The sequence below is a fragment of the Onychostoma macrolepis genome, chromosome 16 (assembly GCF_012432095.1).
Source record: "Onychostoma macrolepis isolate SWU-2019 chromosome 16, ASM1243209v1, whole genome shotgun sequence".
Lineage (NCBI taxonomy): Eukaryota > Metazoa > Chordata > Actinopteri > Cypriniformes > Cyprinidae > Onychostoma > Onychostoma macrolepis.
The window spans coordinates 10,655,574-10,672,294 of NC_081170.1; the positions used below are offsets into that span (position 1 = coordinate 10,655,574).

Genomic DNA, 16,721 nt, shown 5'->3' on the forward strand with positions numbered 1-16,721 from the left:
TTTATTCATGTAGCTCAATTTCATTGTATTTCTGACACTAATGCTATAAATTTTGAACTTCTGTTTATAAAACAGTCTTAACCTCTGTAAAGGGCCATATGTTTTTAATAATCTCCAGTTGCATTAAAACAAAAAAGAATATAGGAGAAATGCATCTCCTTGTCACAATATGCCTGATACAGATGGCTTCTATTGCAATTCCAGCTAAAGCAGAAATTTTTAAAAGGTTGTAAAACCAGAATGCTATAAAGACAGAGACCAATGTACAGTATCAGGGCCAAGACTGAAATACTAACAAACTATAACAAAATTAGTGCATTTCAATCAGGCACATTAACATTCAGAAAGTTCAGTAGAAATACATTTTTTTTTTTGCATTAAGAATGGTATTTGCTTTCTTTTTGATTTTGCTTTTCTATGCATCAGTTATTTGCAACATCTTCCCAAAATGTATCATAGAAGCATCATATAAATAACAAAATAAATAACTGATGTCAATTGCTTGTACTGCATCACTGAAACAAACAATCATTATTAAGAACATATTGAAGACAACTTTGTATGAGTTGAATGCACATGTCTTTTTATATTCAAAAAGAATATGCTATTGGTAATTGAAAGTATCATTCAGAATATTCATTATGAGACCAAATGCATTCAGTAGTCAGTAGTTTAGCAGCCCATTCTTTCAGCCAGTCTTTTGTCTGCATCGGTATTTGTGGAATAATCAACAATAACCCTGCAGTGTAAATATCCATATGAAGAAATGTCCATGTGAGACTTAACCCTCCACAGGACAAAGGCTGAGAGTGTCTCCATTTCTGACCGCTCCATTGGCTCTGTTCCGAGCTTTCCCATAGTTGAAAAGGTTGTCCTGCTCACTGTCCAGCTCTGATTCTGACATCATCAGGCTGGAGTTGTGCTCAGTGCTCCTGTGTTTAATGTCTAAAGATGACAAATGCAGAAAAGTGAATGCAGTAACTGCAATTACAAGCCTCAAGAAAGAACTACTCTAAAGAGCATCAAACTTATTTCCTCACTGCAAAAATACTGCGGAATAAAATAAATCCGTTGTGAAACTTACTGTACTTTGGCTGAAGCTCCATCCTCTCCTGCTCGTCCATGTTGTCTAGTATTGTGTACTTGGTTTTCTTCCTCACTTTAGTGCGTCTCCCTCTACAACAGTCCAAAACATACACATGAATATAGAAACTCATACCACAGGTACACAAAATCATGTCATTTTAAAAAGGTTCCCTCTTTCCCATAGAACAAAAACTCAGATCACTAGTCAAAAAAATCGATTGTAATAAATGATTCCAGTAAGAAAATTGTACAGGATTCGAATTAGAATTTCTATCTATATTTTGGAAGCAAACTTTCTGTACAAAAGATTTAGTTCTTATCCTGTTAATTTTCTTTGCAGCAGCTTGTTTACTGAGACAATGTACACAAAAGGGAATGATTTAAATAGGACGCCAATGGATCCCAGTAAAAAAAAAAAAAAAACCTCATAGGAATCTCAAGTCTTATAAGAATCTCATTGGAATGGTTCCAAATTATGATAGAAATTCTAATGAGAACAATTTTCTTATTGGAATCCTTTAGGATTTTTTGACAAGGAATGAGAAACTGGGGCGTTTCAGCTCATTATTCAAAATGTCTTATTTTGTGTTCCAAAGTCATACAGGTTTGACGAATAAATGACAGAATTTACATTTTTGTGTGAACAATCCCTTTAATACTAGACTTGCAGTACTGACGCTACTGTTACCAAAAAATATTTTTCATGCTCACCAAGGCTGAATTTATTTGATAGGAAATACTGTAAAAACAGTAATATTGTGAATTATTACTACAAATTTGAAATAACTCATTTCTATTTTAATATATTTAAAATGTAACTTATTCCTGTAACAGCAAACCTGAATTTTCACTCATTTCTCAGTGTTGCATGATATTTCAGAAATTGTTCCAATACGCTGATTTGGTGCTCACAAAATACTTATTATTTTCAAGTAAGTGCTGCTTAATATTTTTGTGGAAATATTTTTTCAGGATTCTCCGATTAATAGAAATTAAAAAATAAATAAATAAAAGGCATGTGATGTGTGTGGCAATTCGTCCTTTCTCAGTATTCATTCCTTTAAAAAAAAAATCTTACTGACCTAAACTTTTGAACAACAGTGTATATGACATAACTCATGCCACATATTTAAACAGACAGTTTGTCTACATGCAGTAATGGAATCTTTATCACCTTTTACAGCAGCAGACACAAATCCAGCTGATGGACAAGAGGAAAATGATTGTCACGAAACAAGAGATTGTGACATACAACACGCTCCAGTCTGCGAAAGGAGACAGAAGATTAGCCCTCAGCCTTTCCATCACTGTAAAACATTCTAATGATTTCATGACAGAACATCAGCAATATCCTTAGATTATTTAGCAAAACAGAAAGCATAAATAAAGGTGTCACATTAGCAAAATATTATGGGCAAAAACGGTCCATTGTCAGTAGTGCAGCGCTGCATGAACCTTATTTGAAATTTCTCATTTACATGAGAAAACGTATTTGGAGACAAAGAGGTCACACTAACCGCAATTGCTCTCGCCATCATCAAGGAAGCGGCGAATGGGGTTCTCCATCCAAAGAGGGTCACAGGAACAACTCTTTGTAATGGGATCACACTGACCACGTCCAGAACACAGGAGCAAACACGCTGAAATATTCACAACCAAGGTAAAATCAGAAAGACTGCATTATCAACCTTTTTATTTATATTTATTTATTATTAATCTGTTCTCAGATTTAGTGAAATTAAATGGAAAAAGTCACTTACTGACTGTATCCACTCTTAAGACCTTAAAGAGCAAGAAGTCAGTTTTCTCTTGCAAAAGCTGGTTTCTCAGCAGATGAGCAAGTTTAGGCCCTGGAATTGTACCATCAGGACCCTGCACTGAGAACCTAAATACAGTGCTAAACACAAGAAATACATGTAGACTTTAACTAAACTGGGGTTAGTCTCTAGTAATTATGATTAGCTTAATTTAAGAACCACATAAGTTCTCATTTAAATTGGTTCAGTGAGTTTGGTTGTCATATGTGTAGTACCTGATGTCTGACTGGCCATGCAGGCCCTTCAGTGCAATGTCTGAGTCCAGAACATGCAGTAATGCGGCCAGCTGTCTCACCACTGTCTCCTTCTGCTGCTGACTGACCTGAGCCACACCCACCTGCAGCTCAAGCTCCACCTCCTCTCGCTCGCGTGGATCTGCACACAAAAATCAATGGCATCAAACGAGCAATTTGTAAATTGATAGAAAACAAAATGACTTAATATCAGAATATGCTACCTAAAATGTTAGCATGAAAGTAAAAAATATCCTGAAAAGGTTTATTAAGGATAACATAATTCTGAAATACAGTACCATTTAAAAGTTTGGGGATCAGTTTTTTTTTTTTTAAGCTGCAGTCCGTAGGTTTTGCCTCTTTGTTGCCATCTCTGTTTGAAACCTGCAATTGCAGTTATTTGCGGAATTATCTTCTTTGCATGGGTTGTGCATCGGCACGGCTCTACAGCGCGGATGTCAGTCACCACACCGGTGTGGATACTGTACTTCGGAATCACAGATTCTAGCCTACGTCTTGGAACTATGACCCAAATAAGAATTTTCACCGGATATTGTCATCTGAACTAGTAAGTAATAAGTCTGCCACTTTTGTTCTGACCAACTGAGGAAAAAAGCATTACAATAAATCATGCTACCAATGGTGATTAAATCTAATGATCACTTAGCTCATATCACTTCGAACCGTGCAAATTATTATTATTGTTACACTTTGTTCTCAAATTGTTAATGTTAACAACATCAGCATTGTGTGACTATGTGTATGTAGTGTGTATTAGCGTGTAGATTTCAATTTCTGTACAGTAATCTCGAATCGTCTTTTATTTTTAACCCAAAGAGCTAATTATTCTTCCTTAAATCTGGTTCTCTTTAAAATACAAATCTTGTGCAATCCCACGTAGGCTATCTGTAATCAGATGCACATTTAAAACTGGAGCATAATCTAATTTCAGTCACTTGTGTTTCATAAACACATAATAATTTCTGGATTACAATCTGCCATAAAAATTACAAATGTAATTATTCCAGCTGCTGTGAGATAGGGCTATAAACAATCTGCCACCTGCAGGATCCTCACGTGCGATATAGCCTACTAGCTGGGAAAACTCCTTATATTTACAGACGTGACATCATGACGCAGCAGCATGCTCGAATTTCCCGCCAATTCCTTACCAGTACCACTCAAATTAGAAAACATTACCGTTGTGAATTAGGCTAAGGTAAGGAGATAGTTTTGAACACTGGCTGGTTATGAACTTGCTCAAAAATAGATTTTGGATCATTTTTAACAAAAAATAAATAAATAAAAAGTAACGGAATGCAGCTTTAATAAATTAATACTTCTATTCAGCAAGAATGCATTAAATTAATCAAAAGTGACAGTAAAGGTATTTACATATGTTACAAAAGAATAAAATAAATGCTTTTTTAACTTTATATTCATCAATGAATCCTGAAAAAAAATAGCGGTTTCCACAAAAATAATGTTCATATTAGAATTTGTAAAAACACTTTAGAATATCACTTTTTTTTTTTTACTGTATTTTTGATCAAATAAATGCAACCTCGGTGAGCATAAAAACATAAAAAATTTGCCCCAACCATGGTAGTGTGGTAAATGGTAGTGTATTCTTGGCAGGAACGACAAAGACATGCCAAATAAATGATGCATTCTGAACTGTTTTCTTACTATGATTGAGTAATATCGTACCAGGGCGTACTTCCACAGTGGCTGTAGCCATGCTTGAGCGGCCCTGGATATCCGTAACCCGGAGCTGGAACAGGTACGTTCCTTCTACCAGGTTGGCGAGGTAAAGAAAGGCCTCATGGTCTGAACCATATAACACATCCTACTCTCAAAGGATGTGAAAACAAAAAGAGAGATTATCAGGTAAAATACTGAGCCACAGCAAATGGTATAGAAAGAAACACAAATATCTCACTCACCCCGGCAGCAGGGCTCTGTTCATCTCTGACCCAAAGAAAAGACACATTCACTGTTCCACTGTTGGATACGGAGCCCCTGAGCACCAGAGAGTTGTTGGGTAGAGTGAGTGTGTGGCTGCCGCTGGCATGGGCGATCAGTGGCAAGCTTTTTGCTGTGAATTTAATAACACACAGAATAACTGGTCACATCCTTGAATGATTTTTATCTTTATTTTTCAAAAGAATATCTATTGTTTTGTTATTTAACGTCAGACAATCTTCTTTTCGTTAAATATTTCTCTTCAAACGCATTTTTGTGATGTCTTTCTTTAAAATAAATTCTAATTCGGTTTGTCATTTTCTAACATTCATGCATTTTAATTAAATGTGGCTGTAAATGTAGTTAAAGTATTTTGGGGCGAGGGGGTTCAGTGTATCTACACAAATAGGACATAAAAATCATTCAAATTATATAAATACAATGTAATTTTACTTATATATATACAATTGCTCGATTCTGCTCACCTTCTTTAATGGTGACGGTCAGGACTGCGCTGCCTGTGTCTCCCTGTTGATCGGTCACAGTCAGCCTGAACTTGTAATTCCCAGATCTCAGGCCAGTCGCTATGGCAACTGCTTTATTGGCATCTTTTATCTTCAAGCCTGGAGGGCCACTTCACGGTTACATATGAGGAGAGTGGTGATGGCACATCAATACACTTTTCACCAAAATCCTTCACTATTCATGCAACACTAAGGGTGAGTGAAAATTTAGAAATGTTTTGAAATGTGTTCTGAAATATGAGACAGTCTGTAAGGTAAATATTCAGAAGCAGAATGAAGCAATAACAGGTCCTTATGAACTATTCAATACGCCACATTTGTCCTGTTGTTTATGGAGTTGGGATTTTTGTGAATCGATTCTTTTGTTTCAATGAACTGGTTCAATAAATAAGATTTATTATTTTGCAAGACTTCACATGTTTCCAGATGCCCTGTGATATTTTACATGCTTTAAACATATTTTAATAAAATGCCTATGTACACTACTTTTTTTTTTTTTTTCAAGAAATTAATGCTTTTACTCAGCAAGTATGCATTAAACTTATAGAATTTAAGACATTACAAAGGATTTCTATTTCAAATTATTGCAGTTCTTTTGAATTTCTGTTTATCAAAGAATCTTGAAAAAAAGTATCATGGTTTCCACAAAAATATTAAGCAGCACAACTGTTTTCAACACTGATAATAACAATTGATATTTCTTAAGCACCAAATCAGCCTATTAGAATGAATTCTGAAGTGTCATGTGACACTGCAGACTGGTGTAATGGCTGCTGAAAATTCAGCTTTGCCTTCAGAGAAATAAATTACATTTTTAAATATATTTAAACAGAAAATCTTTTTTAATTGTAATATTGTTTTACAATATTGCTGTTTTTACTGCATTTCTAAGCAAATATATGCAGCCTTAGTGAGCATAAGAGACTTCTTTCAAAAACATTTAAAAAAATGTACTGACCCCTAAGTTATGAATTGTAAATAAATGTTTATATAACAAAATAATACATTATATATAATGTAATAAAATAATACATTATATATAATTTCATGTAAATATATTTGCAAACAATTTGTTTAGTCCATGAACCAGTTCATTGTAAAGAACCCACTAGATGATTCATTTATTCACCAGACATCACTAGTTATGCCAAATCAGTGTGCTGGTACCTGATCAAGTCCCATTGGTAGCTGATGATGGCCTGATCGTCAGTGCTGTCGTTGCCATTCAACATGATGCTGTTGACTGGGAGGATGATCTGCCTGTCTGGTCCTGTTACGGCGACTGGTGCTTTGTTTGCTACCACAAACAAAAAAATTCAACTAATAAGGATGCATAGTTTTTCTTCATACACACTGATAGGTGAAGTGGGTTTGTTTTACCAGGCAGTACAGTGACTGAGACAGTGTCTGAATCCTGTTGACCTCTGGAGTCAGTGACAGTCAGCTGAAACATATACCGACCCTCCTGGAGATCAGAGAGCTGCAGGAACGGTGTTCTCACATCCTGAAAACAAGTAGCATATGAAAACATCAATTCAACATCAACTGCTCAACATTTTCGTCTACCTAAATTTACCTAGATTTAGTGCTGCAGCACTAATATTAACCATAACTGACAAACTCCAAAAAGTGTCATTAGCAATGAAAAACCAACTTCAAAACCATACATTTGTGCACTAAGAAAAGTAAAGATCTCATTACCTGCATAGTGACCTTTTGGGTCATGCTGCTGGGATGCAGAGTCCAGAGGTAGCTTGTAATGGCGTGGTCATCCGTGCTGTGGTTACCCCACAAGGTGAGGTGGTTGACAGGCAGGGTGACGATGCAGTCAGTGCCTGCTCTGGCCTGAGGAGGGTCATCTTGTGGTGTGCTGACCCTCACTGTGGCAGTGTTGGAGTCGGTCAGCCCGTCAGAATCAGACACTGTCAGCCTGATGTGGGCCAAGCAAAAATCAGGTCAGGATAAAGTTAATGAGGTTAAGCCAAATTAAAAAAAGCCCCAGAGGAATTGGCCACCAAAGATTTCAACAGCTTCAGAGACAGCGAATGAAAATTGAAAACTGCAGAACACACAGGCCTATTCATACAGTACAATCTTGAAGACAAGCTAAGTCCTTACTTGAAGGTATATTCTCCTGGTGAAAGATTTTGTAGCTGCAGTACAGGTGTATCAACAGGGCCTTCAGGTTTCCAAAAAGGCCCGTCTACCTTCTCCCACAGGTAACTGACTATTCCAGCATCATCCATACTCTCTGGAAAGCATCGGGATGTATGTTTGGTTAAAAACTCATGACCTAAATTATGTAAAGAAACAACGGGAGAAATGGACACAAGCTACATACGACTGCCATTAATGATGAAGATGGAACCTTCTTGGAGAATCACATCTTGGCTCTTGGGCAGAGTGACGGCTTTTGGAGGCTTGTTTATATTCACTGCTGTAGATTGAAAAATAAGGCACATAAACATAATGTATATTTGGTAAATAATATTAAATTATGATCTAAAGATGGTGCAAGTGTACCAGGGCGTACTGTGAAGTTCACAGCACTTTCTCCATACGCTTGCTGCGCTTTCACACTCACTCTGATGGTATAAACACCCACTGAAAGCTGCAATAAAGGAAACAAAGATTTTTTTTAGAAACAGACAATTGTCTCATCTTCTAAATTATCACTTGGCAGTCATAGTGAAAGTGACAAGGATTTGAATCTCACTTCTGTAATTTTGACAGACTTGTGCCGCCCCTCCATTACTCCATGATGTCTATCCGGTGAGGTTACCATAGTCCACTCATACGTGTAAGGAGCTTCTGAGGAAAAATACACCATCAACTTCACTTGAATGCATAATTATAATTCAGGAATGCACATTATTCTAAATACAGTAGGCCATACCTGCAGTGTCATCGTGATTTACAGAAGCAGTTAGTTCAACAGTATTTTGAGGCAGTGTTGCTTCCACAGGGCCACTAATGGACACATTCAGGGCTCTTACTGAACACAGAGAGTGAGTGAAAAGAAGGTATAAGATCATCTGAGAAATAATAATAGTGATGCTTGCATAAATGGAAATGATGCAATAACACATCTGTAGCACCTGGTTCTTCTGAGATCATTTGCGGTGTGGCCTCAGTGCTGGGTGGAGTAGTGAAGGAACCACTGACTGTGCTGAACCTCGATGGGTCTGTGCTGATGTCTTGCAGGACGTTAGGGGCAGCAGCTGCAGATGAAATGTTCTCTGGGTCTTCTTCAACCTTTAATGATAAAAGAAAAATTGGTTCTCAATTACTCAACCTTGTCAACACAAAGGTAGTGAACTAATACAGGACACCAGTAGAAGGCAATTAAAGTGACTCTAAGAGGGAAATGATGTGCTGTTTCCAGATTTCACACAGCAGATGAGACGTGAAAGACTGATTAAGCACTTGGCCAGAGTGAGAGTACATTTAAGACACCATGTTTCCCAATGACGCCACAACATTAAAATAGAATCATGACATTTCAAGCAATGATGAATTGGCAACTATGTAAAAGAAAATCAGTTCCTTTAATTTTTGATTACCATGCCAACAGTCTTGTCAGTTTTATATTGATATTTTAAAAATGTAATTTAATATTTGTATGTAATCTATACAGTATAATGTATATATATTCATAAATATTACATATATACTATATAAAATGTAATTTATTCCTATGATGGTGAAGCTGATATTTTAGCAGCCATTACTCTTCGGTGTCACATGATACTTTAGAAATCACTCTAATATGCGGATTTGGTGCTCAAAAAGCATTTCTTCTTATTATTACAGTAGTACTGAAAACAGTTGTGCTGCTTAATATTTTTATGAAAACTGTGATACATTTTTTTCATTCTTCGATGAACAGAAAGTTCAAAAGAACAGAAATCTTTTGAATCATTATAAATAACTTTACTTTTGCCCAATTTAATGCATCCCTTCTGACCCTAAGCTTTTAAACAGTTTTTACCTGTCTGTTTTTAATGTCTTGAAGGTGTCTGAAAATAATATGCATGAATCTGTAACACTCACCCTTGTGCTAAGTGTCGTGATTACTGGGGGTGTAACATCAGAATCTGCTTCAATTAGAGATGATTTGCTTTCATTCCTCATTTCTGGGAAGTAACTTGGGGGAAAGGGGCTGCTTTCAAGAGGGCCCTGCACTGTCGTCAGTCTTTCCCCAACTCTCTCTGTCTCTGATTGGTTGAATTCTTCTTTTCCTTGAACAACTGGCCAATCATATAGCCCAGGCCGCTCTTCTTGATCTACTGTTGCAGCATCTCTGGCTTCAGCTCTTTTGTCCTCCAAACTTCGGAAACTCTCGGCATACTCAGCATCAGTGTTGTCCAAATCCTGATTGCCTTGTAATAAGGCTAGGTCCTTCATGGGGTCCTCAGATCCCCTGTGCCTGGGCAGGGGCTGCCAGTGGTTTGGGAAAGATTCTCCTCGAACCAGGGATTGCAGAACCAGTGTCTGCGGGGGCCCACGTTGCAGAAATGCCAGGAGAGAGTCAGTACCAGGTCTCTGCTTTGGCTGGCAGTTCTCTTTGCGCTGACAACTGAGGACATAGCAGCGTTGCTCAAAAAACCAGGCCAGGTCACAGCCCGAGAGATCGCAGCAGGCCCCCGCACACTGGGCCAGAGACGACACATCCGGAACCCGCAAAATACTGCTGCTCCTCAGCTCCGGAGACACTACGCTCTCAGAGTAGGTTGCGGCCTGCCAGCATTGTCCCGATACTGCATCAACAAAACACAACAAATGCATGGTGAAAGATATTGGGGATACTAATATAAAAACATGCTAGACAACTGAAACCCCTTTATACAGCCCACTGCAATGTCTCCACAAAATCAGAAAAAACAAGCAGAGAGTTCAAATTAATTTTTCTGTGCTCAAATGATGACAAATTAAATGGCAGCTTGATAAGTAAAGCACTAGCCAGATGGCAGAATCTGTTCACTGCACAAAAAAAAAGAAAGAAATAAAGTAAATATGTGAATTTCTGAGGCCTCAAAATAACATGATCAGCGCTTTGCTGGAAAAAACTGTTGTAAACAATCTACAATGCTTTCTGCCCTCTGATTTGCAGTTAATACTTTTCAGTAAGTAAAAGGCCTTCTAAAAATTCTAAAAATGTCCAAATTCAGGTCATGGTATATGTGTCTTTCTGCTGGGAAATCTTTAGTAAACATGAGAATAACTTTCATATTATTACTAATATTTCAGCATGAGCATTTACTGGACTGAAGCTACTGGACTTTTTTTTTTTTTTTTAAATCAAATTAAATTGTAAAATGTTTTTCCCCCTCCTATGTAATAAATCATACTAGCCTTATGTATCAAATATATACAAAACATTAAACACGTGCATATAATTGAGAAAACTTTTTTAAAAGATTTTTTATATATATAATTTGTCTAAATGTTCAATAAACTGTAATTTAATTATTATATATGTATTATTATATATGTATACATAATGTCAGGCTTTACATGATTAAGTTACAGGTGTATTATTCACAACTTTTTAAATAAGGTAGAGTGGGGGGAAATGCTTTTTTTTTTTTTTTGTGAAACAAAAGTCCAAATCATCGTTTTAGTGACAATGGCATAAATTATAAACCAAGTAAGAAAAATGTATGGAGTTTTCAAGTTATTAGATTTTTAACAAACATTAAATTTGTACCAAAGGGGTCATTTTACCCCACCTATGGGGCAAAACGCCCCCATGGGTGGGGTAAAATGCCATCCCAGTCTGACAAAGCAATTTGCTTTAAACATTGACAGCAAAATCAGAGTACAGGCAGTTTTAGCTTAAAATTTAAAAGAATATAATCAATAATTATGAATTACAAAATTATAATAGCCTATTTGAAACATTTTGTTAGCTGATGCTAACTGGCTAGCTAATTAGCTACCTGATGCTAACTTGAGGTAATTTTTAAATATAAAATCCAAATATTTTTATTCAACCAACTAGTTAGAATACATTTGATGGAAAAACAAAGGATTTGATGTTCAGAACAGAATAACTACAGTAATATCCCACTGCCCTCTGGGGGCGTTTTACCCCACTGACTATGTTTGAGAAAAAAATTGTCATTCTGAGAATATAATTATATTTTTCTTAAATAACACGTACTCCCTATCTACAGGCCCTACTGTTCTCATATCATATATAACTGTGATGTTTTACAAAACAACAAGCTTTAAAACAAGCTTTTTTTTCTTTTTTTTTTACTGTTGAAAATTAGATAATTTACAGTGAAATCTGTTTGCTCTCTGGTTCATCACCAGTGTGAGCTTCATGGTGAAAACTTCTACCAACATAGTCCATAGTTACAATAAAAATGTATCTTGATTTTATCTTGTGGTTATTTTGGGAAATATAGTAGGGGGGCGTTTTTCCCACTCTACCCTACTATTTACGGATTCTGACTATGATCCAGAATGGCACTTCAGACTTGTCTTGGTGGTGATGTAAGTACTGCAGAAATATATACTTGCCTCTGATAAAGAAGAGCAACACAAGCGAGAGAATTGGTGAGAAGAAGTTCATGATGCCAGCGATGGATTCTGACGGTCATTCCCTCTTCAAACTTAGGTTAAAGACAGTGGAGACAACACAGGCTAGAGTATCACAAATAAACAGGACAAAAATAACAATATGGCAGGAGCATCAATCAATTAATAATAATACAAAGCAATTCAAGATCCTATTTGTGGCTGGGCCTTTTGTGATTTGACTTCCACCCTTCATAGCAACCAGCCCCTTCGGCTCAGATACCTCTGGAGATATCTTACATGTAATACTAAAATACATTACATTATCTGCGTTATGTTATAGTACATTGTTTAACACATCTGCCACTAGCTGTTACATAAAACAAGCAAACCACTAAACACAACAGGGCTAAACAGAAAGACAACAGCAAGAATGAGCGCTATTGTGAGTTGTAGCTGTACCAGTGGGATGTGACGCTCTTATTCAAGCATCTGTTTCCATGACATCGAGAATCAGCTTCCGCACTGCTGCTCCATAGCGAGCTCGCGCTGGATACACGCTGCTGGAGTAATGTTGGGATGAAGGTCTGGTATTGCGGCAGTGGTGTTGAGATGAAGGTCTGATATTGCTTGGAAGATGTTGAGGTGTATGTCTGCGCGAGGGAGTGTGTCAGCAGAGCAGACAGAGACGAGCAGGGCGGAGGCGGGGAGACACGTGACGTCATCTCTGTGATGGTTCAGAAACACACAATACATCCTTAACTGCGTCTTGAGGCCCAGTAAAATATATATATATATATATATTCCATTTTAAATTTCATTTAAATTAAATGTTACATAATTATATTATTTTATTATTTAAAAATACGTTAGTAAATTACCATTATTAATTAGCTACAATGTTACTATTACGTCGACTACAGCCTAATAAACAAGAAAAATAATTATTTTCGCCATTCCACATCATTTTCTTTGAAAACCACATTTAAAAATTATATTATTTTATTACATAATTATATTATTTTATTACTTAAAGAATACGTTATTAAATTGCTTATTACGTCGACCGCAGCCTATTAAACAACAAGACAAAGAATCGTTTTTTTTTTTTTTAAACTCCCTTAAAATTCACATATCAAAAAATTCTACATATACTTGGAACGGCTCAAGGGGCGGGGTTAACTGGTCAGTTTCGGAAGGCTGATATCTCTCATTTTAACGTTTCGCTGTGTTTTTAAGTCTTTGTTGCAATTTATTAATAAATTCATTTATTTATACCATGAAGGACGACAAAAACGTCCTGAGATTTGAATGTGTTGCCATTGCCACTCAATCTGACCTGACGTGGCTCGAAATCGAAACTTAACAGCTGCTGCCTTATGTATGTGACAAGCAGAGAAAGAGAAAAGGAAAGAGAGAAAGGGTGATGCTTTATTCTTGAGACCTCGGACTTCAGAGTTATCTTCAGAGTTCATCTCGCAATCGTGAGTTAAAAACTTGTTACTGTAATTCTCGTACTTGCAACACTGTTTCTAGTGCTTATTGAATGTATAGTAGTTCGACAAAGGTAAATTTATTATAAATTATGTAGGCTAAAGGTGTAAGATTATGTAGCCTACATATGGAATTTCAACAGATATTAACAAGCTATACAAAATGATTAAAATTATGAATGACGTCTATCCTGTTACATAATTTTTATATTGTTGGTAGGCTATATATTGGACATAATGCATGCTGTGACTAATGGGCTAACAAGTTTAACTTGCCTTCGTAGAAATTACTGTCAGGAATTCGGATCAGTCCCTAGAACAGAAATCGAACCTGAAACTCACAGTAGTGCACACAAACATATGTTCCCTATTAAAATGGATAAACCACCGTGTTCACCAAGGTAAGTAAATTATTCACTAGGCTATTATAGAAGCATTAAGAGTTTTAGTTAATCAGTGTCAATGTTTACAAACATGTTTGTGTTGTTTAGACTGTGTAATTTTTAGATTTCAAAATGTCAAGCTATTTTTGTCATCACAGATATTATGCTGCTACAGTATTATGCTGCTACAGTATTTTGTTTTTAATAGACTAAATGTATAAGCAAAACAATTGAAATTGTCTTTTTTTTTTCTAAAACAGTATGACTTTACAATGTTGCTCAGGAGAGCCCCCTGTAGGCTGTAATGACACTGCATCAGGTCTTGTGGACACCAAAGTTCAGGGGAAATCTGGGAAGAAGAAAAAGCAGAAAAAGAGACAAAATCCCACAACCCAAATGAAAACAGCCACTGTTGGAGAGCAGTCATCATCACCCTCACAAGACCTGCCTGAGCACCCCGAAAACAGGTCTGCAGAATCAAAGCACAAAAAGAATAACCGAAAAACAAGAAATAAATCTATTTCACCTGCAACTTCTCCTGCAAGTTCCTCTCATCAAGATACAACTCAGAGTGCACAGCAAACATCAGCTCGCTTTACCTGTGACCAGTCAACCCAGACAGAGGCTTCCCAACTCCAGTCTGTCCAAACACAGTCAACACAAACCCCTCCGATCCAGGGCATACACACGCCAGCAACAGAATGCAAGTCCACCCAGACAATACAGTCTAGTTTTTCCTTGCAACAGGCATACTGGGGAAGATCTTTCACAGTTCAGTCAGCTGATGAGCAGATAACCCAGTCCAGTCATCTGACGCTGCTATGCTGGAACATAGATGGTCTGGATCCAGATAATGTCTTTGAGCGGGCCAAAGGTCTGCTTTCACACTTAGGAAAGTGAGTGTTACCAATTTCTTATATATATATATATATATATATATATATATATATATATATATATATATATATATATATTAGGATGCAAATTTCTTTAGACCACAAGTTAATACAATATGTGAACTTTATAATAATATGTCCAAACATTAATACAATGTGGATAGGTTTCTTATGCACAGATTTAAGGATGACTAAATTCAGTATGTTTGTGGTGAATAGCATTTTTAAATCACCAGGTTTAGGGAGTTTAGAGAGTGTAATAGTGTTTGCTTAATTAATATTATTCTATATTTAAAGGTGAAGTGGCTAATTTTTGCACTACCAGTGGCACTAAACAGAATTTTAAAAATTATGATTATCAAATAATCAGTTTTCCCTGAACACTCCCGTTTGTCCTTGGTTAGACAAACAGGTACTCCTGCCCCAAACTTGTTGAGCCAGTGTTACTATATAATAATAGAAAAAAATAATCAATGTTTTGAACCTACAAATAAGTTACTTGTTTTCTTTTCATATCAGTATAAATAAGCATTTTAACATTAATGGCATTGCACACGTCTACAGCATTTTGTACTCTCAATTAACTAAAAAATACTTAATGCATTACAAAAGCACTTACAAAAAGACTTGAATGAATTAGTTACCAAGTTATGATTTTAATGCAGGTACCGTGCAGATGTTGTACTGTTGCAAGAGCTGGTTCCTGTTAATTGGAAGATTTTAAAGAACATTATGAAAGATTATCAGTTGTTGCAAGGTATGTCAATGATTGCATACGATATATAAATTATGTTTCTGGTATGAATCTTAAGTTAGAACATTTGGTGTTTCAGGCAGTGAAGATGGCTATTTCACTGGCATTTTTCTCAGAAAGGACAGAGTGCAATTCCTCCAGAGCAGTATTGTGAAGTACCCCACCACAGAGATGGATAGAAACCTTCTAATAGCACATGTAGGTTTTTGTTATCCATTGGATAATTATTGATTCAATATGCCTTATTATGAATTTCCTTTTTTCCTTTTGACCATATTTATAATGAAAATATCATACTGTAAATTTAGAGCAATCAAAACTGTTTCTGTTTACATGTTTATTTAGGCAAGCTTTTTAGGCCATCCACTGTGCATTATGACATCTCATCTGGAGAGCTGTAAGGCAAGCTCTCAAGAACGCTTGAATCAGCTGCGGAGAGTCTGGAAATGGATGAAAGAGGCTCCACAGGACCACACAGTTATATTTGGAGGAGATACCAACCTTAGAGACTGGGAGGTTGTGTATGATGCTAACATGTGTTTGCCCTGATATTCTCAAAATCAAAACTCAATACTCCGTCAAAATGCGATGTGTAAGTTTGTTTGACGTGTTTATTATGACAGGTGAAGAAGCTCGGGGGGCTGCCGGATGGTATCTTTGATGTGTGGGAGATGCTGGGAGAACCAGAGGAAAGCAGATACACCTGGGACACATCCATCAATGATAACAATGAAATTCCTAATTCTATACGCCTGCGATTTGACAGACTGTTCCTCAGAGCAGCTGCAGAGGGTGCCAAACTACAGCCAGAAAGCATGGCCCTGATTGGTCTGGAGAAGCTGAAGTGTGACTATTTCATCAGCGATCACTGGGGCATCCTTTGTACTTTCAAATTTGGAGCATCAGAAGAGTAGCATGTCACTGACTGATTTTTTTTAATGGCATGCACTTGATTATATGAATGGGTTGTAAAAGGGATAGCTCACACAAAAATGAAAATTCTGTCATTAATTACTCACCCTCATGTCGTTCCAAACCCGTA

At 36.6% G+C, this 16,721-nt stretch overlaps 2 protein-coding genes across 5 annotated transcripts; one reads left to right on the forward strand and one right to left on the reverse strand.

Annotated features, from left to right (window-relative positions):
* Window positions 1-54: 54 nt before the first annotated feature.
* Window positions 55-12,826, reverse strand: kiaa0319 (KIAA0319 ortholog). 4 transcript variants are annotated; one of them, XM_058747320.1, is made up of 21 exons: window positions 12,616-12,826; window positions 12,157-12,248; window positions 9,679-10,385; window positions 8,724-8,880; window positions 8,522-8,620; window positions 8,342-8,433; window positions 8,149-8,236; window positions 7,967-8,062; window positions 7,744-7,876; window positions 7,327-7,555; window positions 7,006-7,129; window positions 6,793-6,922; window positions 5,587-5,735; window positions 5,083-5,234; window positions 4,826-4,985; window positions 3,119-3,278; window positions 2,847-2,983; window positions 2,604-2,726; window positions 2,261-2,351; window positions 1,085-1,176; window positions 55-945 (listed from the first exon to the last, which is right to left on the reverse strand). In XM_058747320.1, the coding sequence occupies exons 2-21, from the start codon at window positions 12,206-12,208 to the stop codon at window positions 782-784; spliced, it is 3,135 nt and encodes a 1,044-aa protein (XP_058603303.1). In that variant the 5' UTR covers window positions 12,209-12,248; window positions 12,616-12,826; the 3' UTR covers window positions 55-781. The 4 variants fall into 4 exon arrangements, with proteins under 4 accessions (XP_058603303.1, XP_058603301.1, XP_058603302.1 ...); XM_058747318.1 differs by having other exon boundaries at window positions 8,342-8,436; window positions 12,616-12,825; XM_058747319.1 differs by having other exon boundaries at window positions 8,342-8,436; window positions 12,157-12,279; window positions 12,616-12,825.
* Window positions 12,827-12,870: 44 nt separating this feature from the next.
* LOC131522084 (tyrosyl-DNA phosphodiesterase 2) lies at window positions 12,871-16,714 on the forward strand. Its single transcript, XM_058747324.1, has 8 exons — window positions 12,871-12,888; window positions 13,550-13,637; window positions 13,931-14,047; window positions 14,290-14,925; window positions 15,591-15,682; window positions 15,759-15,877; window positions 16,025-16,195; window positions 16,303-16,714. Exons 3-8 carry the CDS (start codon window positions 14,007-14,009, stop codon window positions 16,591-16,593), a joined length of 1,350 nt encoding a protein of 449 aa, XP_058603307.1. The 5' UTR covers window positions 12,871-12,888; window positions 13,550-13,637; window positions 13,931-14,006; the 3' UTR covers window positions 16,594-16,714.
* The last annotated feature ends 7 nt before the right edge of the window (window positions 16,715-16,721 follow it).